Here is a 27,138-nt window from a genome sequence, read left to right as displayed (position 1 = left end):
GGCTGTAAAGCGCTTTGAGATGTCCGGTGGTCATGAAAGGCGCGCTATCAATCCAAGTCTTTCTTTCTTTCCTGTACGAGGAAACCTAAATCTCTCTGAACACCAACATTTAATAGTTTCTCATCATTTAGAAAATATTCTCTTTTTCTGTTTTTCTTACCAAAGTGAATAATCTCACATTTCCCCACAATATACTCTATCTGCCATCTTATTGCCTACTCACCTAACCTGTTTATAGGCCTTTTCAGGCTCTTGGGCCAGAATCCTCACCTGAATGTTGGGGCCAGTGTGTGCGGGCTGCATAGCAGGACGCCATCCCAAATTTTTTAACAGCACGTTGTGCACTGTGCATTTAACTCAATTACATCAATTGAAACGGCCATGCTGGTTTCTCAGCCCAATTAAATGGAGCGGGTCTGCTGACGTCACCGATGACTCGTTTTCAGCACAGATATTTAAAGCAGCCTTGCACGCATCCCAGTTGAAGATTGTTGTTGGAGAAATAAAGGTGTTTGGGAGAGGTATAAATTGCTGCACATCACTGAGATTTGTTGGGGTCATGGAGTCACATCGACAGAAGGCTGTCCCAAGATTCCCTGATGCCTCCCTGGTTGAGGGAGTCAGGGCACACAGGGAGGTCCTGTTCCCTGAGGATGGGTGGAAAAGATCAGCCAGAGACACCATGGCTGGAGATCGCAGAGGAGGTCAAGAGCAGGGATGTCCTAAGGCGGTCCAGGATCCAGGGCCAGAAAAGATTTAATGATCTCATGAGGTCAGGAAAGGTGAGTGCAATGCCACATTCAACTACATGCTGATGTGCATGTCACCCCAACCCCATCACTCTGCCTTCCCAAGACTACTCCTGCTCGTCACTCCTCACACCACCCTATCTTGCAGGTACACCCATCCCTCTCTGTCTAGACATTTACTCACATCCCCATCTGACTAACCACCACTGACACTCAGCCTCGTCTATTCCCTCATAGTCACCCTCTACAGATGTAGCCCATTCATTCCTTAAATTCATTCCATCAATCACTCAAAATTTTCTTAATTCTCTCCTTGCAGGAGAAGAGAGCCTAGAACAATGGGGAGAGGCAGCAAACCAGAGGTGGCATCCCAATATTCACCGATTTGACACCAGCAGAGGAGGCAATGCTTGAAATCACTGGAGTTGCAGAGCTGCTAGCAGTAGGAGATGGAGAGAGGGCGACCTTCCAGCAACGTGGTGACAGAATTAAATCTCATACAGCCACATGGCATACAACATCTCCTCCATTGCCTCCCCCTCCATCAGAGCCCCACATGCTGCCTCAGATCCTGATGGCCAAGTCTGCTCCTGCATAGTTGCAGGAGAAACGGTCTTTGGTGGGGCCCTCCCAGGCTCCAAATCCCCGAGGACGTCCTTCAAAAGAGTCAAAGCAATTACAGCAATGAAGTGAGCAGCCTGCCTCTACCTCTGCTGAAGCCACAGAAGTTGCACCTCGTAGAAGCACGCGAAAACGAAGAAAGACACAATCGTAGATGCATAAGGGTATGCACATAGGTGTGTGACAAAATGTTAATGATAAGTTTCAGTTATATTTATGACATGCATAAATGTATTTATTTGCCCTACTTTCCCATCTTGCCCATCTTTCCTGCTACCTGGGAAGTTGCTTTGTCATTTGGAGTGATTGGTGAGACGTTATTTAACCTCAAGCAATGGGGGGTTGGGTGACAGGAATGGCTTTGTCATTGTTGGACTGTTTTGTGGTGTTGTTGGCAGAAGTTGGTATAGCATCTGTGGGCCATATGGGTGCACTGGTGCAAGTTAAGTAAATAGGGCCATTATGAGGCCATCCTGGGTCTCCCGGGCAGTAATGTGCGCCACTGATGGTGCCACCTGCACCTCAGGTTCCTCCTGCTCCTCCTCCAACTCCTCATGTTTCAACGGTTCCTCCTACTCCTTCTCGTGTTCCACCTGTTCTCCTCCAACGCCTCATGTTCCACCTGTTCCTCCTCCTCCTCCTCCTCCTCATGTTCCACCTGTTCTCCTCCTCCTCCTCCAACGCCTCATGTTCCACCTGTTCCTCCTCCTCCTCCTCCTCGTGTTCCACCTGTTCTCCTGTTCCTCCTACTTCTTCTCGTGTTCCACCTGTTCTCCTCCTCCTCCTCCAATGCCTCATGTTCCACCTGTTCCTCCTCCTCCTCATGTTCCACCTGTTCTCCTCCTCCTCCTCCAACGCCTCATGTTCCACCTGTTCCTCCTCCTCCTCCTCCTCGTGTTCCACCTGTTCTCCTGTTCCTCCTACTTCTTCTCGTGTTCCACCTGTTCTCCTCCTCCTCCTCCAACGCCTCATGTTCCACCTGTTCCTCCTCCTCCTCCTCCTCATGTTCCACCTGTTCTCCTCCTCCTCCAACGCCTCATGTTCCACCTGTTCCTCCTCCTCCTCCTCCTCGTGTTCCACCTGTTCTCCTGTTCCTCCTACTCCTTCTCATGTTCCACCTGTTCTCCTCCTCCTCCTCCAACGCCTCATGTTCCACCTGTTCCTCCTCCTCCTCCTCCTCATGTTCCACCTGTTCTCCTCCTCCTCCAATGCCTCATGTTCCACCTGTTCCTCCTCCTCCTCCTCGTGTTCCACCTGTTCTCCTGTTCCTCCTCATGTTCCACCTGTTCTCCTCCTCCTCCTACGCCTCATGTTCCACCTGTTCCTCCTCCTCCTCCTCCTCGTGTTCCACCTGTTCTCCTGTTCCTCCTACTCCTTCTCGTGTTCCACCCGTTCCTCCTCCTCCTCCTCCCCCTCCTCGTGTTCCACCTGTTCCTCCTACTCCTTCTCGTGTTCCACCTGTTCCTCCTCCTCCTCCAGTGAGGCTCTGCACTCAGTGCCTTGCGCCTCCTGCAGCTCCACTCCTTGCTGCTGCACTATGTTGTGCAGTGTGCAGCATCTGACGATGATTCTAGAGATCCTGGCTGGTGCGTACTGAAGGGCTGCTCCAGACCTGTCAAGACATCTGAAGTGCATCTTCATCATGCTGCTTGTTGGCTCTATGACACATTTGGTGAACATGTGGCTGTCTTTATAGCACTCTTCAGCCTCATTGCTTAGCCTTCTCAATAGTGTCATCAGCCATATCTTCAGTGGATAGCCCTTGTTTCCAAGCAGCCAGCCAATAAGTCTGGAGGTGCGAAGAGCTGAGGGAGGATGGACTGGTGCAGCACGAAAGAGTCATGAAGCTGCCAGGGAAGCTGGCACTCACATGCATGAAGATCTTTTTATGGTTGGCAGATGAGCTGCACATTGAGGGAGTGGAAGTTATTGTGGTTCACAAACACTCCTGGGTGATGTGGCAGTCCTAGATGGCCACTGATGTGCAGTCGATGACACCCTGCACCTGTGGGAAGCCAGCCAGAGCCACAAAGCCGAGCATCCACGTGGCTTCATCAGTGGCAAAGTTTACATAAGTGTCTGACTTGTGAAACATGGCATTGGTCACCTGGATGATGCATTTGTGGGTTGCTGACTGTGAGATGCTGCAAATGTCTGCTGCAGATCCCTGGAAGGAGGCTATAAATGTCTGCCAGGACATGATGCAATAACCTGAGTCTCTTGAGGCACTGCTGTTCAGTCGTATCCAGGAAGCTCATCCTCTGCCTGTATACCCTGTGTTGGGGGTATCGCCTCTGGCAAGGTGCACTCCTGTGCTTGAACTCCTCTCTCCTGTGGAGGATCAGGTCGTTGAAGAGAAGGCAGGTGTTATAGTTGCTGCTGCTGCCGCTGGTGTGGTTGGTGTTGGGGCTCATCGTGGTCTGATTCAGAGGTCTACGGTGAGACAGCATAAGCTGATCTAATAGATGCCAGGTAAAGTGGCAATCAGAGACACAATCCTCCAATGTACTGAGAGTGACTAGCAATTTGGCGACAGTGGCTTCCTAAGTTGCAGAAATAACCTGCAAACTCCTAAAAGCTAAATCTCTGTGCAAAATGGTGTCAGCAAAAGTCGTTCCATTAGGCAAAGAAGCAGATATAAGGTGTGAGTATTTATGTGCTTTTTCCCGCTGTCACTTAATGAACACGCACAGTGGCTACTGAGCTTCTGCCTCCCCTTCACAGGCGAGGTTCCCGAGGTGCATGAATCCCGTGCGCAACCAGTTAAAGCTTAAACCTGAGGTTAAAAAGTCAGGGTCTATAAACGAGCAGTTAATGACCTCAATGAGGCCGCCCACCTTTCCCAAGCGGGTCCATGGCGTGCCTCAAAATGCGCCTGAGTTGAAGGCGGAAGTCGTCGGGTTCCCAAATCACTGTCAATTTCCGTGCTTTTAACTGCTGACCCTCCCAAACATGCTCTCCAATGGAAACATTCTGGCCTTTGTGTTCTCCTCTCAGCTTACATTCCCACCTAGCTTTGTATCCTCAGCAAACGTGGATAAATTACAATCCCTTCATCTAAGTCATTAATATAGATTGTAAATAGCTGAGGCCAAAGTACTGATCCTTGTGGCACCCCACTAGTTACAACTTGCCAAACTGAACCGTTTATCCCGACTCTCTGTTTTCTGTCCGTTAACAAATCCTCTACCCCTACTAATATGTTACCCCCAATCCCATGAGCCCTTATCTTGCATGTGGCACTTTATCGAATGTCCTTTGGAAATCCAAATATACCACATCCACTGGTTCCCCTTTACCTGCCCTGCTAGTTACATCCTCAAAAAACTCTAATAAATTTGTCAAACATGATTTCCCTTTCATAAAACTACCTTGGTTCTGCCTAATCATATTATGATTTTCTAAGTGCCCTGTTACCACTTTGTTAATAATGGATTCTGGCATTTTCCCGACGACTGATGTCAGCCTAACTGGCCTGTAGTTCCGTTTTCTCTCTCTTTTCTTGAATAGCAGGAATAGCATTTGCTAACTTCCAATCCGCTGGGACCATTTTAGAATCTAGCGAATTTTGGAAGATCACAATCAATGCATCCACTATCTCTGCAGCCACCTCTTTTAGAACCTTAGGATATAGGCCGTCAGGTCGAGGGGATTTGTTGGCTTTTAGTCCCATTAGTTTCTCAAGTATTTTTTCTCTACTGATCTTAATTACTTTAAGTTCCTCACTCTTATTAGCCCCTTGGTTCCCCATTTTTTTTGGTATGCTTTTTGTATCTTTTACTGTGAAGACAGATACAAAATATTTGTTTAAAATCTCTGCCATTTCCTTATTCTTCATTATAATGTCTTTTCTCTCAGCCTCTAAGGGACCGCTTACTTTTGGCACTCTCTTCCTTTTTACATACTTGTAGAAGTTCTTCCAATCTGTTTTTATATTTCTTGCTAGTTTACTCTCTTTCTATTTTCTCCCTTTTTAGCAACCTTTTGGTCATCCTTTGCTGGTTTCTAAAGCTCTCCCAATCCTTAAGGCTTACTACAATCCTTCACAACTTTATAAGCCTCTTTTAATCTGATACTATCCTTAACTTCTTTAGTTAGCCACGGAGGATAACTTCTCCCGTGGAGTTTTTTTCATCAATGGAATGTATATTCGTTGAGAATTTTGGAATATTCCTTTAAATGTTTGCCATTGTTTATCTACCGTCGTACATTGTAATCTAATTTCCCAATCTACATTAGCCAACTCACCTCTCATACTTATGTAATTGACTTTATTTTAGTATAAGATTCTAGTTACAGATTTAAGTATTACACTCTCAAACTCAGTGTGAAATTCTATCCCATTATGATCCCTCTTCCCCAGAGGATCATTTACTACGAGATTACTAATTAACCATGTCGCATTACACAATATAAGATTTTAAATAGCCTGGTTGGTTCCACGATGTAGAAACTGTCTAGAATGCATTCCATGAACTCGACCTCCAGACTACCGTTGCCAATTTGATTTGCCCAGTCAAAATGGAGATTAAAGTCCCCCATGATTATTGCATTATCTTTGTTCCAAGCTCCTATTATTTCTTGATTAATACTCTGTCCAACAGTACAGTTACTATTAGGGGTCCTATAAATTGCTCCCACCAGTGTTTTCTGCCCCTTGTTATTTCTTATCTCTACCCATACTGATTCTACTTCCTCACCTTCCAAGTCAAGATCCTTTCTCACTACTGTCCTTATATCATCCTTTATCAGGGCTATCCCCTCCTTTTCTATTCTGCCTGTCTTTTCGAAACATCAACCAGCCTGGAATATTTTGTTCCCAACCTTGGTCACCTTGTAACATCTCTAATCATTATTCGATCAACCCATTAATCTCTATTTGTGCCACTCATTCTTCTATCTTGTTACAAATGCTATGTGCATTCAGAAAAAGAGCCTTTAATTTTAACTTTTTAACCATTATTCCCTACTTCCAGCTGATTCGCTGATGCACCATTACCGTTAAACTCTCTGGGCTAGACGTTCCACTTTGTTTGCTAGGGCCCAAAAAATGGGCGATGTTCCAGCCTTAGCGATGTTGCAGCCTTCATGATCGTTGGAACATCGCCCATTTTTGGATCACGATTTTCAGCTCGGCGATAGCCCAGCGATGTGAAATGGGCGAAGCAATAGCCCAGCAATGTCACATTGCCCAGCGATAGCCCGGGCAATGATGGCGAAGGCAAAAGCTTCCCTAGCAACGGCCTTCTGCGCATACGCAAATTTTTTTTTTGGTGGCCATGTTTTTCCACGTTTTGGGAGGTCAGGGGTCATCCACACATGCGCAGAAGGGGGAGAGAGAGAGAGAGAGAGAGAGAGGAGGAAGGCAGAGACAGACAAGTGAGAAAAAAGAGAGAGAGAGATAAAGAAAGACCGAGAAATATGTCTGACAGCGATGAAAGTGGGAGAGATGTGAAAACTGAGCCAAAGAGGGCCAAACCCTTCTCTGAGGAGGTCAACGAGGCCCTCGTGGCGGAGGTGCACTCCCACTTGGCCCAATTGACCAGTGAGGGAGCGTGGTGGAAAACTAGCACCACGGGCGTACCGCAGGTTATGGGGCGATATAGCCGAGGTCGTCTCGTCTGCGTCCCACGAGCCCAGGGGCTCCGACCAGTGCCGCAAACGCTGGAACAGCCTCGTTGCTTCAGCAAGAGTAAGTACGACTTTATATTTTAATGATGCACATTCTAAGTATAATAATCATTATAATGGTAATTCTCCTGGATTGAATGCAACTTATACTAACTTATATAACATATATCATCCCCGCTAAGACTGGACAGGGCCATGAAACTGTGGCCGTTTTAAAAGTCTCTCTGGCTGCTGTCACTTACACAGGGACCCAGCATGGACTGGGGAGAGCTGTCTTTGCTCACTGTTTGGCCTGGGACACTTTTGGACATCAGCTACTGTCATTGAATTTAGCATATAATGTTTGAAACTATTGTGTATAAATGACATAACCTAGTTAAGTAGCTTATGCCATGCTCTATTCACGTTCGCAGAGGAAGATATCTCATAATCGGGCTCAGCAGAGGTGCACCGGGGGAGACCCTGCTGTAATACAGACCCTCACCGACCTGGAGGAACGTGCTGCAGCACTAGTGGGGGCCCACAGTCGAGCAGTCACCGCTCGTGGTGTTGCCCGACCATCCCATGCGCCATGTGAGTAATGTGTCAAGCAGCGTAAGTGCTATGTGACATCATTTCATTCTCATATCATAGACAAATGATGTCATGTTATGCATGCAGCCTCTGTGCGACTCTCTGCGACGCTCAGGTCGACAACATAAGGACATAAGAGCAGTCCATCTGGCCATCTGTTCTCTTCTCTGTCCGCACCCCATAAACCCTCACTCCCTTATCATTCGGTCTATCTGCGACTGATCCAGCCTCCACAGCTCTCTGGCGCAGTGATTTCCACATAGATGTACTGCCATAGATACCACCATATGATGCATTAATATGTAACGTTTCTCTGTCACATTTATGGGATTAGTGCTGTTCCTCCTACTCATGCCAGCACAGCGCAACAATGCTTTCTGCTCTAATAATCTCAATTGTGTCTTGCAGCTTTACCAGCTCCAGAGGCGCACTGGAGGACAGATGCTCACATGGACCTGACCCACTGCAGAGGAGGAGACCACCGAGCCTGAGGAGAAGGAGGAATACCTAGAGACAGAGGAGGATGCCCCTTGCATCCCTCTGCCTGGGGAACCTGCGGCCACGATGGGGATCCCAATTGAGGAGGTACCAGCACCAAGCGCCATGCAGTTAGCAACGATAAGACGCACATTGGTGCTGTCGCAGACCCAACAGAGGCCGGGTCAGCGGCTTGAGCAAAGGCCTACCCTGGACGACCGCGTGGAGCACCTGGCACGACTGTGCGAGGAGTATGTCACGATCCAGCGCGAACAGCTCCAGATGTTTGAATTCTCCCTGCTAGCCAAACGGAGGCAACGCAGCAGAGGATCCTGGAGTTGTGTGAAATCTCCGCGTCCAACCATGCCATGTGCCATGCGTTCTTAGCGGTACACGGAGCTCCCGTGACCACAAGCACTGGCACACTGGCAGGTCAGGACGATGCACCACCTCCTGACTCGGAAGGCGATCCCCCTGTTTTGTCTTCCCCTCCAACAGCCCCCCAACAGGCGATCGTCCCAGCATGTCCCCCACCACGGCAGGAAGTCTTGCCATCGCCCACTGCACGCCGGCTTCGCAGCAGTACCCGGGGACCAAAACGGGTGGGTGAGGCAACGACACGGGGCGTGCAGGATCTGGAGGGAAACGTGGCCACAGGTAGGGAGGGGGGGTGCACTCTTTTTAATATTGTTCCTTTTGTTCACATTTATTGTTGGTGTTGTCGTTTCACTGTTGGGGTGTGGGTGGTGGGGGAGGGGGGGTTGGTGGTGGTTGGGGCAGGGGGTGGGAGGGTGTTTTGGTGTTTGTAATTGCAAATTACGTTCAAAAGTTGTCATTTTATTAAAACCATTTTATTTCACTTTACAATTGTTGTGCAGTGTCTTCTAATAACGTAAGTTAAAATAGAACATTAGTGCAACTGTTGTTAAACAATGTCCAGGCCAGACCAAGTAAGTATGAAACATCACTTATTTATATAAATATAAGAAAATGTCTAATTGTGAATGTATCTATCTTTAAAAGGCCCTTAAATAATTCACAAACTATCTAAGCCCATGTTCAAGAGGCCTCCTGTCTTCCTCTGACATTCAAAATGGCGTCCGTAGTGCCGAGGTCTGTGAGGAAGGCCAGGCAATAGCAACTATTCTCCAGCAATGTTCTCAGCGAGCGATCAGCCCGGGGTGCTGAAAGTTGAGTTGGGCGATCACCTCAGCGATCACCTCGGTGATGTGAGCCGAAAGTTGTGCCGGGCGATGTGTCGGCGATAAGCTCGGCGATGTGTCCAACCTTCCATTTTTGGGTGATATCGGCCCTTTTTGGGCGATATATGAGCACTAGCCCAACGATGTGAAGTGGGAAGTCTAGCCCTCTGTCCCTTCCTGTCACAATCTGTTTATCTTTACCCAAATCGCTACACTGCTCCATTGCCTGGACTTTCCTCTTTAGATTTCTAAATTTCCCCTCAACTGACCCCTCCCCACCATTTTTAGTTTAAAGCCTTATTTACAGCCCTAGTTATTTGATTCACCAGGACACTGGTCCCAGCCTAGTTTAAGTGAAACCCGTCCCAATGCAACAGCTCCCTCTTTTCCCAGTACTGGTGCCAGTGCCCCATGAATCAAAACCCCTTCCTCACCACTCTTTGAGCCACACATTTAACTCTCCCTATGCCAATATGTGCGTGGCTCAGGTAACAATCCAGAGATTATTACCTTTGTGGTTCGTGTTTTAATTTGGACCCTAGCTCCTCACACTCTCTCGGTAGAACCTGATTCCTAGTTGTCGTTGGTTCCTACGTGGACCACGAGAATTGGATCCTCCACCCACTCCTCTCCCCCCCCCCCCCACTCCAAATTTTTCTCCAGCTGCGAGGAAATATCCTTAACCATGGCAACACAGCCTCCGGAACTCCCGGCTATGGCAGAGAGCAGTATCTATCCCCCTGACTATATTGTCCCTTACCACTACAACATTCCTTTTCACTGCTCCACTTGAATGGCCTCCTGTACCACGTTGCTGTGGTCAGTTTGCTCATCCACCCTGCAGACTTTTCCCTCATCTACACAGGCAGCAAGAACCTCATACCTGTTAGATAAGGGAAAAGGCTGACACTCCTCCAGCACTGCACCTGTGGTCCCCTTACCTCCCTGAGTTGCAGTCACACCCTCCTGTCCATGACCACTAACCAGACCTGTACCACTACCTAACCTAAGGGATGTGACTGCCTCCTGGATCCAAGTGTCCAGGTAACTCCCCGCTCCCTGATGCCCCACAATGTCTGCACCTCGGACTCCAGCTCAACAACTCTTGAGCTAAAGTTCCTTGAGATGCAGGCATTTACTGCAGACGTGGTCATCCGGGATTACGACGCAGTCCACAAACTCCCACATGCTGCAGATTTTGCACACCAACTGCACCACCATCGCTATATAACCTTGTTTTATTTATTCATTAATTAAAGTTTATGTATTCAATTAACTTGGCTTATAGTTTTTTTTAACTAGTTACTAGATCCAATTTAAGTTAAAGGTAGATTAAATTAAATATTTACCTCTAAAACAAAGCGCTACAAATTTTGGAGGCAAAAAGCAGCAGCTCCTTTCCCCTCTGATCCGAATTCCCATTCTCTCCCAATTCCCAATTTTAACACTCTGTTTAGAAGCACTCCGTTTAAGACCACTCTGTGCAGACCACTCTCTTGCTAAGAATCTTTGGGCCCGAAATTGATGGCCTTACCGCCCACTGCTGCCGACATTCCTCTTGAAGTTGCGCCCAGTGCCACTTTCCATTTGGTGTGGAACGGGTGGGAGGGGAGAACCGCCAGGAACCGCCCACTAACGTCAGCGGACGGCCGAGTGGCGCAATTGAGTTCCCACTCGCCGTGATGCCATATTGGTGCAGGCTTGAATTGGTGCTAGAATGGGGAAGGACCGCTGGCTGGAGGCTGTTCTATCCCCGACGGTGAGTATGAAGAGCTGAAAAAAAAGGTTAGGAAACATTTTTAAAATGTTTTCTTTACAGCGCCTTGCCTGGATGGGGTCCCCTGAAGATGTTCCGATGGTTTTTTTTTGATGATTTTCCTTTTCAGTTCTTCGACCCTCTGTAGGCCCGACTCCATCCTCGGCGGCACTTGGGCAGCAAACACCTTTGCCACTGAGATTGGGAGCTCCCGCTGGCTGCCGCCCAGATTGGCGATGTAAGTCCCTCTTTTGCCGCCCGCCGCTCTTTCAAGGACTTTTTTGATGAAAACCCCGCCCAAAGTACCATCAGGTATCGCGGCGGCCATCGTCGGTCTTTTGGGCGGCACTTTGGCGTGCAGGGGCCTTCATCAATTTCCGCCCCATGGGCTACGTTTGCAACCCTTCCCAAAATTGAATGGCTGCTTAGACAGTATGTTGTCCGATCAAAAGGCAGAATTCTCACAGACAGCAAATTAGGAAGTGAGTAAGCCTTTAAAATAGTTGGAGAAAGCCAAAAGAAAGATTGAGGCTAATTTAAGTTTCATAAAAATGTAAATTTTTATTAAAATGGACAAATTTCACACTGCAGAAAATTAAAATTAGTTTTCCAGCTCTTTAACATTTGTTTGTCTGTCAATACGCTGTTAAAACCACAGTTACACCTAATCCCTTTGTGTCTATCTTTTAGTGGGGAATTTAACAGCGTACCTGCTGTGGAAGAGTTGAAGTTTTCGACAGTTTCTCTGATTACACTGATTGGCAGCTCTGTGCATGGGGTGGGCAGTGGATTGGGGGTGGGGGAGGGGGAGGGGGGAACAGCGCAGCCTGTTTCGGAGCTGTCAATGACAGACTGCAACTTGCATGTGCCAAATCCCGAAGTTGCGGTCAGTTTCAAAGGCGGAATGACGCCGAAAGCTGCCAGTTCACCGTCATCCCGACTGCAAATTGCGGGCCATTAACTTTAATCCGTTCCAGATATAATTAAACTCACTGCTTGCCAGGGTGTTTAGCAGGTATTCTGTTTTTACTTCTCCACCACAGTACTTTAAAGAGCAAATTCAGTAAAGTTACACCCCCCCAAGTATAGAGCCTCCCAAGATGGGAGTACCAGTTGGAGAATTGGGATATATTGGTGCAGTCCTCTCTCTGACTCGTGGTCTCATGTAACGAGTTTTCTGTTGAGTGTAACAGACTGCTTACTTATTCTGTCAAATGAATTGAATTTAATTTCCCCTATATGTTTTGGATAAATTAGCTTTTAATTTATGCATACCAACATATTATACATTGAGGCCAAAAGTAAAAAAACAATATTGCACTTTTCAGATTTGATGTCCAAACTTTACTTGCTTACCTTGATTTTTAATGTTGTCATTTATTAAATTAAACTATGTTGTAATAGTGAATCTTGACTTTCAGAGTTTCAGTTTGCGTTATCCTGGTTTTAAGTATAAGGTTGTATTTGCACAGTAAGTGCAGCATCGGAGCAAAGCTGCAGCTTTAGGGTAAATGTAATCGGAGTCTGAAGCTGGGTTCTCATCTGACATTGGAACAAAGCAAAGTGAAACTCCACTTTGCCTTGGAGTCATTTTAGGCTCCTGATTTATACTGCTTAAGTTTATTGTTGATGCAAAGCTGAAACTGCTTCGCAGTAATGCTAAACTTTTAGTTTGAATTCACTCTTTATTATGTAAGAAATTGTTCATCTACCTGCTGAGAATTAGGTGCAAGTTTAAAAAAATATTGCCTAGTATTTGTCTTTATACTGGCTTTCAGTGAAAGTAATCCTTCCCCTGACACACAGCCATTTATTTCCACAAATATGTATCTGGAAAGAAAGAAGAACTTGTATTTATATATCACCTTTCAAGTCCTCCGGAAATGCCTTGTTTGTTTACAGCCAATAAATTACTTTTGTTATTTAGGCAAATCTGACAGCCAATTTGTGAACGATAAGGTCCCACAAACAATAACGAGTTAAATGACCAGTTAATTTATTTTTGTGGTGTTGATTGAGGGATAAATGTTGGCCAGGGACTGGGAGACTCCCCCGCTATTCTTTGTATAGTGCCATGGAATTGTTCACAGCCAACTGAGACAGCAGACGGGGCTTCGCTCTACTCTCTTAGTACTGCACTGAATCTACTATGTTCAAAGTTAAAGTTAGGTACCTTTTTTAAATTATACAATTCGTGTCTCCTTTCATTGAAGAGTAGGTTGTACAATATACCCAAGTTTACTGGTATTGATTAGAGACTAACAGTGCTGTGTATTTAAAAATATTTCTTACTTCATGTCTAATAATAGTACTGAGCCTAACTATAATGCAACAAGGGTAGTGACTGGATATTTTGTATTGTTTTGACTGTACTTTAATTCAAATGGAAAAAACTGACTCGTTAGTTATACTACATGTTTTGCTTCTTGGAGGTGTGACAACTCTTGGGCATTGACTATTCTCTATTCAATCTGGCACTTGCTACAAATAAATGCATAGGCACGGATTTGCCTATCTTGGGATTGTTAACAGTGAAGATCCTACTTTGAATCAAGGCAAGGGAAAACAGATAATGAAGTCCCCCAGCAGTCGAGAACATACCTGAGAATATTGTCTTACTCAGTAGGGACTAGTCAGTGGTTACTAATATGCACCTTCAAATGCGATTCAGTCTTTATCTCCTGTACTGTAGTATCTGTGCTGAGTGACACTGCTGTTTCTCCCAGGAGTTCTTGCATTGTAAATCAGCATCTCTAAATGAATTAGACTGCAACATGTAACTTTGCATTGAAACAATAGAATAACATTGCTATTTAAATGGCTGCCTATCACCGTATGTGAAAGCCTATAATAAGTTAAAAATAATGGAAATGATATAATCATGTGATACTTATTTTCTGAAGTAGTTGACCATGTTTGGGTTAGAAGCAAATTGAGCTAAAGAGTTACTGAAACATCATTCTGGAGTCTGATTTGAAATTGGATCTTAGTTAGTCATGTTACGAACATACGAAAATGACCGGCACGAAATAACCACGCTGCTCCATTAAGCCTGTCTCTCACTCATAATGGCTGGAGCATCGTCACCAGACACTTTGTATTCTCCTCAGCCATGTAATCTGGGAGAGGCAAAAAGCAGAGAAAAAAACAATATATTGTGGTATATAGTTCAACAACTAGGATTCAATGGAATTAATCAGAGCTTTCTTGCCTGCTTTTGCTTCCACAGGATTCTGACTACTTAGCAGTTATCTTTCACTTCTATAACAGTGATGCGGAGGAGGAGGAGGCAAAAAAAGCACTTATTTTTCAAGAATTAAAACTGAAACGGTAAATTTGTTCTGTATAGAATATTTTTCACTGAGATAGAGCATTTTTAAATTAGAATTAATAATCATAAAATTCAAAGAATGATCACATTTTGTGTTTTTTTCCAATCAATTCAGTAGGAGTAAGGATCTAATCTTGCTGTTTCCTTTCCAAAAACAGGGAAGAAGAAATAGAAGATGCAGAAATACATTTAATAAAAGAGAAATTCATCCCTGGAGCGTGGAATATTAACTCTGTAATGCTGGGAGGCCTAGGCAAACAACCTCTACCAGAAGGTAGCTCGTTTTTCCCCGCAAAGCTTTTTATCTTAAAAATAAGAAAATTGGTAACATATCCTTGTATGAAAGAGAACCTCCTAGAATAACACTATAGGAGACATGGCCCAGAAATTTGATCGTGCTGACAAAGAGCACATAGCGGGCGGGATGTGCTGCACGTGTCTGTTCTCAGAGGCCATGTGAAAATGGTGCTGGGACCTCATTAAAATAAAGCAGGGGGATAGAATGCCACAGGTGCCGGATCCCCGGAGGAAGAGATCATGTACTTGTTCTGCTGCAGCGGATTCATATGCTGACTTCGAGGGCTCAGGCTACCGAGAAAGGCTGATGGGCATCCACCAGAAAATGATAGGTGCACTGGGCAACCTGCACACTGGCTCAGCGCATGGAGGAGTCCAGTTCCAACTTGTGTCGGGGCTTCACACAGAGCACGGAGACCATTCCATCCAATGTGGACCGAGTGATAATATTTCTGTGTTGATGAATTTGTTTTTGGTTCCAGATTTGGTGCTGGTGTTTATCTTTGTAGTGAAGTAAGGGCATGGCACTCAAATCTGAACTGAGAGAAAGCAATTGGATGAGTGGTAAGAATTGTAGGACTGTTGATGTATTGGGGATGGGTGGGCTCATTTAAATGAACCACTCTTCGATGTGTTGGTCTCTGAGAACTCTGCTCATCCTCCTCTTCCTGCTGCTCCTTCCCCTCCTGCGCCTGGCCCTCTTCTTGCTGCACTGCTTGCTGCCCAGCTGGTGGTAAAGGTTGGTCCCTCAAACTTACGCAACATGCACCCACAAATCTGGATACCCGCTCAGGGCTGTACTGTAATGCAGATGTGATTCTGGTGGCAGCATGGCTCTCTTACATCAAGTGTAGGACCTTATTTAAATATTTGAATTACCGTTACAACATACTTCCGGCATGCACCTTGGACGCTGACGGAGGAGCCCAATCCAATATGCTGTGCACTTTCGGAGCAGGACGCGGGTGCACGGGCTGCCGGCCGTGGATGCTTAGGTGGCTGAAGGCACCCACCAACGACTTTCTAGGCCATGATGTTGTCAGATTTCTTCAGTCATTTTCCCTTTCATGCATGCTGTGTGGTTGCTAACAAAATAAGCTGTGCTGTACATACTTGGCTGCTATGATGTTTGTGCTATTAATAGAAGTTCTGGAAAGGTGAAATTGTATTAGTAACCATGGTGGTTAGGATGGTGATTTTGAACAAATGCATTTGCATTGTCGAGCAAGAATTCACAGATGGGTTAAGAACCGATGTGCAACTAATACTGCAGTGGTCCTAGTACAAATTCTACCAATTTTATACATTGAGGACTGTATATTTTGAAGTACAAGACACTCTATAGTGCCAAACCATACCCATTGGCATCAACAAAGGTTTGTCTTTGGTTGGACTCCAGATGCCATATGAATAGTATCAGATGTGGAGCTGGGGAAATTAGATTTCTGGAGTCCAATGCCACTGGGTGCTTTATTTCAGGTAAACACTGTTCCCCAGTGTGTATTATTCCTTGCTTGTATTTTTATGTTTCTGATGGTTTGAATATTAGAATTCCAACCTTTAAAACTGTTAATGTGGAAAAAGTTATTACTGGAGAATATAAACAAATGACAGGTCAATATGGCACAAATTCTGGTATTTCTGTTTGTAATCTCCTATACCTGTAGTACAAAATGTAATAGTGTTATAGTTAATTTGTATTACTAAACTGCAATCTAGAATTCTGCTATTGTTCTTATTGATCTCCTTTTGTTTTGCTTTTACAGTTGCCAAGGTAAGATTGCCCACTGCAGATGAAAAGGTAATGACTTTTGTGTCATATCAATTTAGGTTCTGTAATAATGCAAGTGGTCACATACCAGTAAGTCTTAGTGCCCTGAAATAACATATTAGGAAGCTATAGCATAGACATTGTATACATTCTTTAGATGAGCCTATATTGATGCATGTGTCATAATCGTGGCAAGCACATAATATTAATTCACTTTCTCATTTCAGGAAGAGCCTGATAATATAACAACTTGTAAGGATTTGGGATTTGGGATAAGGGTCAAGGATGTCTCGGAGCGGGTGCAGGACATTCTGAAATGGGAGGGAGAACAGCCAGTTGTCGTGGTGCACATTGATACCAACGACATAGGTAAAAAAAGGGATGAGGTCCTACGAAAAGAATTTAAGGAGCTAGGAGTTAAATTAAAAAGTAGGACCTCAAAAGTGCTACCAGTGCCACGTGCTAGTCAGAGTAGGAATCGCAGGATAGCGCAGATGAATACATGGCTTGAGCAGTGGTGCAGCAGGGAGGGATTCAAATTCCTGGGGCATTGGAACCGGTTCTGGGGGAGGTGGGACCAGTACAAACCGGACGGTCTGCACCTGGGCAGGACCGGAACCAATGTCCTAGGGGGAGTGTTTGCTAGTGCTGTTGGGGAGGAGTTAAACTAATATTGCAGGGGGATGGGAACCTATGCAGGGAGACAGAGGGAGACAAAAATGAGGCAAAAGCAAAAGACAGAAAGGAGGTGAGGAAAAGTGGAGGGCAGAGAAACCCAAGGCAAAGAACAAAAAGGGCCACTGTACAGCAAAATTCTAAAAGGACAAAGGGTGTTAAAAAAGCAAGCCTGAAGGCTTTGTGTCTTAATGCAAGGAGTATCCGCAATAAGGTGGATGAATTAACTGTGCAAATAGATGTTAACAAATATGATGTGATTGGGATTACGGAGACGTGGCTCCAGGATGATCAGGGCTGGGAACTCAACATCCAGGGGTATTCAACATTCAGGAAGGATAGAATAAAAGGAAAAGGAGGTGGGGTAGCATTGCTGGTTAAAGAGGAGATTAATGCAATAGTTAGGAAAGACATTAGCTTGGATGATGTGGAATCTATATGGGTAGAGCTGCAGAACACTAAAGGGCAAAAAACGTTAGTGGGAGTTGTGTACAGACCTCCAAACAGTAGTAGTGATGTTGGGGAGGGCATCAAACAGGAAATTAGGAGTGCATGCAATAAAGGTGCAGCAGTTATAATGGGTGACTTTAATATGCACATAGATTGGGCTAGCCAAACTGGAAGCAATACGGTGGAGGAGGATTTCCTGGAGTGCATAAGGGATGGTTTTCTAGACCAATATGTCGAGGAACCAACTAGGGGGGAGGCCATCTTAGACTGGGTGTTGTGTAATGAGAGAGGATTAATTAACAATCTCATTGTGCGAGGCCCCTTGGGGAAGAGTGACCATAATATGGTGGAATTCTGCATTAGGATGGAGAATGAAACAGTTAATTCAGAGACCATGGTCCAGAACTTAAAGAAGGGTAACTTTGAAGGTATGAGGCGTGAATTGGCTAAGATAGATTGGCGAATGATACTTAAGGGGTTGACTGTGGATGGGCAATGGCAGACATTTAGAGACCGCATGGATGAATTACAACAATTGTACATTCCTGTCTGGCGTAAAAATAAAAAAGGGAAGGTGGCTCAACCGTGGCTATCTAGGGAAATCAGGGATAGTATTAAAGCCAAGGAAGTGGCATACAAATTGGCCAGAAATAGCAGCGAACCTGGGGACTGAGAGAAATTTAGAACTCAGCAGAGGAGGACAAAGGGTTTGATTAGGGCAGGGAAAATGGAGTCGAGAAGAAGCTTGCAGGGAACATTAAGGCGGATTGCAAAAGTTTCTATAGGTATGTAAAGAGAAAAAGGTTAGTAAAGACAAACGTAGGTCCCCTGCAGTCAGAATCAGGGGAAGTCATAACGGGGAACAAAGAAATGGCAGACCAATTGAACAAGTACTTTGGTTCAGTATTCACTAAGGAGGACACAAACAACCTTCCGGATATAAAAGGGGTCAGAGGGTCTAGTAAGGAGGAGGAACTGAGGGAAATCTTTATTAGTCGGGAAATTGTGTTGGGGAAATTGATGGGATTGAAGGCCGATAAATCCCCAGGGCCTGATGGACTGCATCCCAGAGTACTTAAGGAGGTGGCCTTGGAAATAGCGGATGCATTGACAGTCATTTTCCAACATTCCATTGACTCTGGATCAGTTCCTATGGAGTGGAGGGTAGCCAATGTAACCCCACTTTTTAAAAAAGGAGGGAGAGAGAAAGCAGGGAATTATAGACTGGTCAGCCTGACCTCAGTAGTGGGTAAAATGATGGAATCAATTATTAAGGATGTCATAGCAGCGCATTTGGAAAATGGTGACATGATAGGTCCAAGTCAGCATGGATTTGTGAAAGGGAGATCATGCTTGACAAATCTTCTGGAATTTTTTGAGGATGTTTCCAGTAAAGTGGACAAAGGAGAACCAGTTGATGTGGTATATTTGGACTTTCAGAAGGCTTTCGACAAGGTCCCACACAGGAGATTAATGTGCAAAGTTAAAGCACATGGGATTTGGGGTAGTGTGCTGACGTGGATTGAGAACTGGTTGGCAGACAGGAAGCAAAGAGTAGGAGTAAATGGGTACTTTTCAGAATGGCAGGCAGTGATTAGTGGGGTACCGCAAGGTTCTGTGCTGGGGCCCCAGCTGTTTACATTGTACATTAATGATTTAGACGAGGGGATTAAATGTAGTATCTCCAAATTTGCGGATGACACCAAGTTGGATGGCAGTGTGAGCTGCGAGGAGGATGCTATGAGGCTGCAGAGTGACTTGAATAGGTTAGGTGAGTGGGAAAATGCGTGGCAGATGAAGTATAATGTAGATAAATGTGAGGTTATCCACTTTGGTGGTAAAAACAGAGAGACAGACTATTATCTGAATGGTGACAGATTAGGAAAAGGGAAGGTGCAACGAGACCTGGGTGTCATGGTACATCAGTCATTGAAGGTTGGCATGCAGGTACAGCAGGCAGTTAAGAAAGCAAATGGCATGTTGGCCTTCATAGCAAGGGAATTTGAGTACAGGGGCAGGGAGGTGTTGCTACAGTTGTACAGGGCCTTGGTGAGGCCACACCTGGAGTATTGTGTACAGTTTTGGTCTCCTAACTTGAGGAAGGACATTCTTGCTATTGAGGGAGTGCAGCGAAGATTCACCAGACTGATTCCCGGGATGGTGGGACTGACCTATCGAGAAAGACTGGATCAACTGGGCTTGTATTCACTGGAGTTCAGAAGAGTGAGAGGGGACCTCATAGAAACGTTTAAAATTCTGACGGGTTTGGACAGGTTGGATGCAGGAAGAATGTTCCCAATGTTGGGGAAGTCCAGAACCAGGGGTCACAGTCTAAGGATAAGGGGTAAGCCATTTAGGACCGAGATGAGGAGAAACTTCTTCACCCAGAGAGTGGTGAACCTGTGGAATTCTCTACCACAGAAAGTAGTTGAGGCCAATTCACTAAATATATTCAAAAGTGAGTTAGATGAAGTCCTTACTACTCGGGGGATCAAGGGGTATGGCGTGAAAGCAGGAAGGGGGTACTGAAGTTTCATGTTCAGCCATGAACTCATTGAATGGCGGTGCAGGCTAGAAGGGCTGAATGGCCTGCTCCTGCACCTCTTTTCTATGTTTCTATGTTTCTATGTTGTAAATGTGGCCATGATCTTCCTGGGACTTAGTACTAAAGTCCTCATGCATTATTGTAGTTGAAGATATCATTGTCATCCTAATTGCTGCTGATCTATACATTTGCATTCTTTCAATAATGCATTAAGTGATCCGCTTGGATCATCTAATTTATCAGCAAAAGTTTATTCATTTTTTTTCTGATCAACCAATATATGTGGAGACATGTAGCTGGGGCTTCAAAACAAACTGCTGAAAAATACACGTGAATAGAATAGAATAGAATTTGGGTTTGCCTCATGCATATCCTTTCCCTGTGGAAGTGCACTCTGCTTATCCAAGTGTCGAAAACTTGAGTACAGGTTGCCAAAAATCAAGGCTTCGAGACCCCAAATGAATTGAAAAGCAGTTGTCCACTTACTATAATTGTATATTGTCACTTACACAAACAATTGCTCAAAGCTATTGTTTACATCCAGTGATAATTGCCAATGATAGTTATTGGCCTAGATTTTGAGGGTTAATTACAGCGGAACTGTCAGCATTCTTCGGGATTTAGCGCAACGCAGATAAATATGGAAATCCTGAAGTTGCGGTCAGTCATTCCCTGCTCCACCACAGGCTGTGCCGTGGAACTCTCCATAGCCAGCAATCAGTGAAATCACTTGAACTGACGAAAACTTCCACTTTTCCACTTTAATATCGCTGTTAAACACCCCATAAAAAGTTAAGCCTTGTTGAAAGAGGTGTAACTGAGATCTTAACTGCGTATTGACTTGAACAACTGTTCTGCATTAGGGTTAGGGTTAAGGGTAGAAATTATAACATAGAAACAGGCCATTTGGCTGAACCAGTCCGTGTTGGTGTTTATTCTTGATGTGAGCAATGGGACTAATCCCATGGGTCTGCTCTGCTCCCAAATCCCTTTATTCCTCTGTCCTTCAACCACCTATTGTTCTGGCACTGAAAAACTAATGTTATATTTGTGGAATGTCAGATTATGATAAAAACGACTAGATTTCCCAATGTTGGGGAAGTCCAGAACCAGGGGTCACAGTCTAAGGCTAAGGGGTAAGCCATTTAGGACCGAGATGAGGAGAAACTTCTTTACCCAGAGAATGGTGAACCTGTGGAATTTTCTACCACAGGAAGTTGTTGAGGCCAATTCACTAAATATATTCAAAAAGGAGTTAGATGTAGTCCGTACTACTCGGGGGATCAAGGGGTATGGTGAGAAAGCAGGAATAGGGTACTGAAGTTGCATGTTCAGCCATGAACTCATTGAATGGCGGTGCAGGCTCGAAGGGCCGAATGGTCTACTCCTGCACCTATTTTCTATGTTTCTATGTTTCTATTTTTAAAATAATGGGCCTGAAATTCCAGTCGAAGGCTTCTTTCCGAGAATTTTAACGAAATTGTCGAGTGGTCCCCGGAGGCGCCTGTGATTGTGGTGGGGAGGCCTTCTCTTCCCGTGCTTCGAAGCACGCTCCCGCCCTTGAGGTTAGAACGCAGAAGGTGCAGTCACATGTGACTGCACAACCAATCAGGTACAGTATTCCACAGTATTCTCATTAATAGCAACGATAACTCCATATCTACGAGTTCTCATTGCTATTAATGAGGGAAAAAAAACAAACACACTAAACACAACATAAAAAAAATAAAAACACACCTCACATAATTAAAATTAAAGTTAATAAATGTGTTAGAAAAAATATATTTTTCCGACTTTTTAAAGAAAAGTTTTTTGTAATTAGTTTGAAATAAACTTACCTTAGTGGGTAGGGTTTTTAACATAAAAATGTGTTTTTAAGTTTTATTTTTATATGTTTTTTATATGTTTTAAAACTCTTACGCAGGTAAAAGTCGGCTATGTGCTTGCTTTTACCAATTTTAAGGATATTCACTGGGCAAGAGATGGGCAAATAGAGCAATCTTGTCCATGCGAATGTCCTTGCTGCCAGAATGCGGCGATCTGTCAAGCCAGAACTTGACAGATCGGAAAAGTCGGTTTTCGGTGCATGTGCATTGTGAACTCCGAACGGAACAGGGGAGGCCGGAATTTCAGGCCCAATAAAAAATATTTTGAATTTTTTAACAAGTTTTTTAATAATATTTCAACTTCTACCTTCATCGCCTGTGTATATCCCAATCTTTATTTCGCTCTATTAAAAAAACATTTTAAGTGCTATTTTTTTCCTGGTTTGCTGTCTGTGAGAATCCTTCAGTGTGATTGACTGCTTAGACAGCTTGATGACATCACTGCTGCTGTGCACTGAAGATCACCTTTTGAAAGCGCTATAATCATATTGGGGTCGAGAAAGTGAAAGTATTTCCCACAGAGATTGTGAGATCTTTGTGAGCAGCTTCAGCGGCGATCACTGTCACTTCCCCACTGACCGCAAATTCCAGGCCATTATTCATTGTTTTTGCTGATTACATTTGATCATCGTTGTCTTAGCCAGATTTTAATCGTGCTTAACTTTTGTAGCACTGACTGTTCATTGTGTTTTTTTTTAAAGGATCAGGAAAGCTGGAAAAAAAAATTGGTTCTACTTTGTAATGGAGGAAGTTACTCAACAAGTAGCCCTGCTTAACACCACAATCTGTGTTAAGCAGGATAATTACAACATAGAAACAGTCCATTTGGCTCAACCAGTCTGTATTGGTGTTTATTCTCGGCGTGAGCAGTAGGCCTATTCCATGGGCCTGCTCTATACCCAAATCCCTTGATTCCCCTTTCCTTCAACTACCTATTGTTAAATGTTGACATGTACGCTGCCTCATTCACAAACTCTGGTAATGCACCCTCAAAATCCTCTGTGTAAAAAAGGTTCCCCCTGTTCACTCTTCTACATCTCTTACATTTAATCTTGTATTTTATACCCCATCATTTTAGACCACTCAATCACTAGAAGCAGTCTGTTTTTATCTACTCTATCCCATCCCTTCATAATTTTAAACATTTATATCAAATCACCTTTTAGTCTCTTATTTCTAATATTCTAGTGAAAACAGCCCCAAAGTCTGTCTTCATACTTATATTTCCGCATAAGGCTAGAAATTCGGTTCTTGCCGCCAATTGTATTTTTTCGCCCAAATGATTGTTATGGCATCGCTATCGCTATGAGGCCGTAAATTCAAGCTTTAATTTGTGCAGTGGTAAAAATCGCCATTGCACGAGGATTCGTGGCGCAAAACTGCGAATTTTCTGCAAATTTTCTTACTCCGAGGCCGATACCGCTGTGAGTTGGACGTAGGGAGGGGGGAAAACACCAAAAAATAAATTGCAAAAAACAAAAAATAAAAAATCACAAAACCTTTACAAGACACTTACCCAGTGAATTGCTGCAAAAGAATTAAAAAATAAAAACTTTAACTTACCTTTTTTGCAGTCTTCATATTACCACTGCTCTGAGGGCTGCAACGCAGCTTTTTCCTTGGCGTTTTTTTCCATCCTAAATACGGGTGCGCTCAGAGCCAAATTTTTGGCGAAAGCGCTAATTTGAGTCTTGAGCAGCGGCGCTCCTCTCCAGCGGTATTTGAAAAGCACCGCCGTAAGATTTCTCCGAATTTCCCACTGCACCATTTTTCACCAAAAACATCGAAATATCACCGGAAAACCGGTCGCAAGGTCGGCGAATTTTTAACCCTTCTGTGCTGTACCCTCTCTATTGCCATAATACCCTTCCTATAACGTGGAGCCCAAAACTGCACATATTACTTCAGCTGTGGAATTCCTAAGATTTTATACAGATTCTCAACTTTTATATTCTATATTTCTTGCCATAAAACTCAGTATTTTATGAGCTTTTTATAGCTTTATCCACTTCCAGTGCTGCTTTAAATGTCTTATGAACTTGAACCCCCCCCCCATTCCTAGTTCTTCCACATCAGCCAGCTTTCCCCCATTCAAAGTATAATGATTACTTTGTTTTACCCAAATGTATCACGTCACTTATTTACATTGAATTGCATCAATCACTTTTTTGCCCAGTTCTCCATCTTATCAATGTCGCCTTTCAGCTTCCTTTTAGTCATCAGAATTATTTACACTGCCTCTTATTTTAGTATTGTCTGCAAATTTGGTTACTGTTCCCTTGGGCCATATATCCAAATCATTGGCCTTGAAATTCCGGTCGGAGGCTTCTTTCGAACGAACGCCTCCGACCGGAGAATTTTAATGCAAGTACCTGGTGATCCTGGAGACGCCTTGGATTCCGGTGGGGAGGCCTTCTCTTCCCACGCCGCGAAGCGCGCTCCCGTCCTCCAGGTTCCCACGCACAACCAATCAGGTACAGTATTCCACAGCAGTCTCATTAATAGCAATGAGAACTCCATATTTACTAGTTCTTGTTGCTATTAATGAGAAAAACAAACACACTAAACACCATAATAAAAAATTAAAAACACATCTCACATAATTAAAATTAATTGAAATTAAAGTTAACAAATGTCTTAGAAAAAATATAGATTTTTCTGATTTTTTAAAAAGTTTTGTAATTAGGGTTAAAAATAATCTTACCTTAGTGGGCAGGGTTTTTAACATAAAATTGCATTTTAACATTTTATTTTTATATGTTTTTTTTATGAGAGGATGTTTCCACTGAAGGGGGAGACTAGAACTAGAGGGCACGATCTTAGAATAAGGGGCCGCCCATTTAAAACAGAGATGAGGAGAAATTTCTTCTCTCAGAGGGTTGTAAATCTGTGGAATTCGCTGTCTCAGAGAGCTGTGGCGGGACAGTGAATACATTTAAAACAGAAATAGACAGTTTCTTAAATGATAAGGGGTTATGGGGAGCGGGCAGGGAGGTGGAGCTGAGTCCATGATCAGATCAGCCAGAGCTTGACAGATCGTAAAAAACGTTTTTTGGCGCATGTGCATTGCGTGCCAAAAACCGGCTTTTGCGATGCCTTCCCAGGTCCGAACACAATCCGTATGGACCCGGGGAGGCTGGGATTTCCACCCCAATGATGTAACAGTGAGTAGAAGTGGTCTCAGAACAGAACCCTCTGGAACACTGCAAAGTACTACCAATCACTGTGAGAAACTGTCCTACTCATTCTAACTGGTTTTTCATCCAATTTACTACCCTCCTCCTAATTCCATACTTCTTAATCTTCTCCGATGTGAAAGTCCATCTACACCATATCCGTTGTATTTTCCCATCCATCACATCTGTTAAAGAATTCTTAACAGATTTGTCAAGCACAATCTTCATTTCTGAAATAAAAAACATAAGAAATAGGAGCAGGAGTAGGCCATTTGGCCCTCGAGCCTGCCCCACCATTCAGTAAGATCATGGCTGATCTTCTACCTCAACTCCACTTTCCTGCACTATCCCTCTTTGCATCCTCCTCACAACTTACTTTTCCACCTAGCTTCGTATCATTAGCAAATTCTTGTTGGTTGCTTCTAATTATTTTCTCGTCATCTAGATATTTAGCAACTTCATCTTGAGCTCTCACTTTCTGAATTCAAGATCTCAGCCACACTGTTGCCAGTGTTTCCTCAGTGGAAAGAGGAAAAAAATCATAAGCTCTGTCTCCCTCCCCCTGCACTCACCCTACCCCAATGGCTGCTGTTGTATGTCTCCTAATGGCCAGCCAAGGGATGTTAGTGGTGGTGCTATGGGAGCAGACCACAGTGACAGGTGGTTTAGGGGACAGGGTAAAACAGCTAGAAGTAGGTGCATGCCCTTTATTAGAGAGTAACATGGTCTTTTAAAAAAAATGTTTTAAGCATGTGCAAAAAAAGTAAGTCTAGCTGCTTTTGTTTATTCCCCAATTCCAAAAATAGACTCGAGCAGAGGTTCAGAAGCTGCTTGGGAAAATTCCTGAGTTTGAAGATCTAGACGATGTACAGAAAAGACTGCAACGTATTTGGACCATTCTACACTTTCCTGATTGGGAGCGTCTTGATATGGCTATTAAGTACAGCTCTCATAAACACAGAGCTCATATTTCCAAGGTATATGTATATGAAAGTGCTGGATTGGCCCGGAATTTTTCACCAAAACCGCCAGAGCGGCGCAGTGCCATATATATTTTATTTGACGGAAATTTTTGCGTATGTTGGTTTTATGCTGAAACATCGCTGCACGCAGATGTTCTCGATCGTTTGCACCACTTCCAAGGTACGTCCGCTGACCCCCTCTGCCGCTCAGTGACAGAGCTTCATCCCCCGGCAAAAGGTCAGCACACGGAAATTTCCTGGATTTACATGAATAATGTGCTGGTGTAGATTTTTGCCCCAAAATGTTGGTGCTGCACAGGCTGAGGTCACCTGATTGTAACTGAGATTTGTGGAGTTTGATAGCAAATTTTTTTCATGTTTTTTTTCAATACTTTTTTACTGGGACCTGCACTATACTTAACCAAAGTGCTGGCAGTCTTAGTGCACCACAACTGTTTGCACCCCGAGCCTTTCTGAAGTGCTTTGGGATGTTTCTGTACGTTAAATGTGCTATATAAATGTTTGTTATTGTTGTCTGAAGTGCCATTTGATCACACCAAAATATAGGTTTGTGCTAATGGAATAATTTTACAATGCTAATGAGCTTATCCATCTATTATTTGTTAAGTTTGATGCAGGGCATGTACATTGTATTGAAAACACGCATGTCCTCCAAAGCAAAATGCCATTATAAAAGTGAATGCATCTACCTGTTACCCCTGTAGGTGGCACTGTGATTATTATCTTCACTATTAAATGTGTCACAGTTTCCCTTTCACAACACTGGTGAGATGCAATAGCTGCTATTTTATAGTGACAGTAGGCCGAGATTTTGCGGGGGGTTAGCGGTCGGGATCGGTGGCTGGTCGAGTGATAAAATGTTTTTTGATAGCGGGTCGGGACCCCACTGTCAACCTGCCGCAGTGTGCCTTTCCCAATGTCGGGTCCGTCAGCGATGAGCAGACCCGACAGGCAGCAATGGGCAACCCAATTAAACTCATTAGCATCTAGTTGACAGATGATTACAGGCTTTTTT

The 27,138-nt window shown here is 44.2% G+C and overlaps 1 protein-coding gene across 1 annotated transcript in view; it reads left to right on the top strand.

The window, feature by feature from the left end:
* Window positions 1-26,688, top strand: part of ccdc87 (coiled-coil domain containing 87) — a 95,356-nt gene extending 68,668 nt beyond the window's left edge. The window contains exons 15-19 of the mRNA XM_070896750.1: window positions 14,239-14,339; window positions 14,499-14,614; window positions 16,404-16,438; window positions 25,947-26,117; window positions 26,644-26,688. Coding sequence (XP_070752851.1) covers window positions 14,239-14,339; window positions 14,499-14,614; window positions 16,404-16,438; window positions 25,947-26,117; window positions 26,644-26,688 — 468 coding nt within the window. The remainder of the gene's footprint in view (window positions 1-14,238; window positions 14,340-14,498; window positions 14,615-16,403; window positions 16,439-25,946; window positions 26,118-26,643) is intronic.
* Window positions 26,689-27,138: the final 450 nt, after the last annotated feature.

Source organism: Pristiophorus japonicus, chromosome 13 (assembly GCF_044704955.1).
Source record: "Pristiophorus japonicus isolate sPriJap1 chromosome 13, sPriJap1.hap1, whole genome shotgun sequence".
Classification (NCBI taxonomy): Eukaryota; Metazoa; Chordata; class Chondrichthyes; family Pristiophoridae; genus Pristiophorus; species Pristiophorus japonicus.
This window is presented reverse-complemented; position numbering and strand designations above follow the sequence as displayed.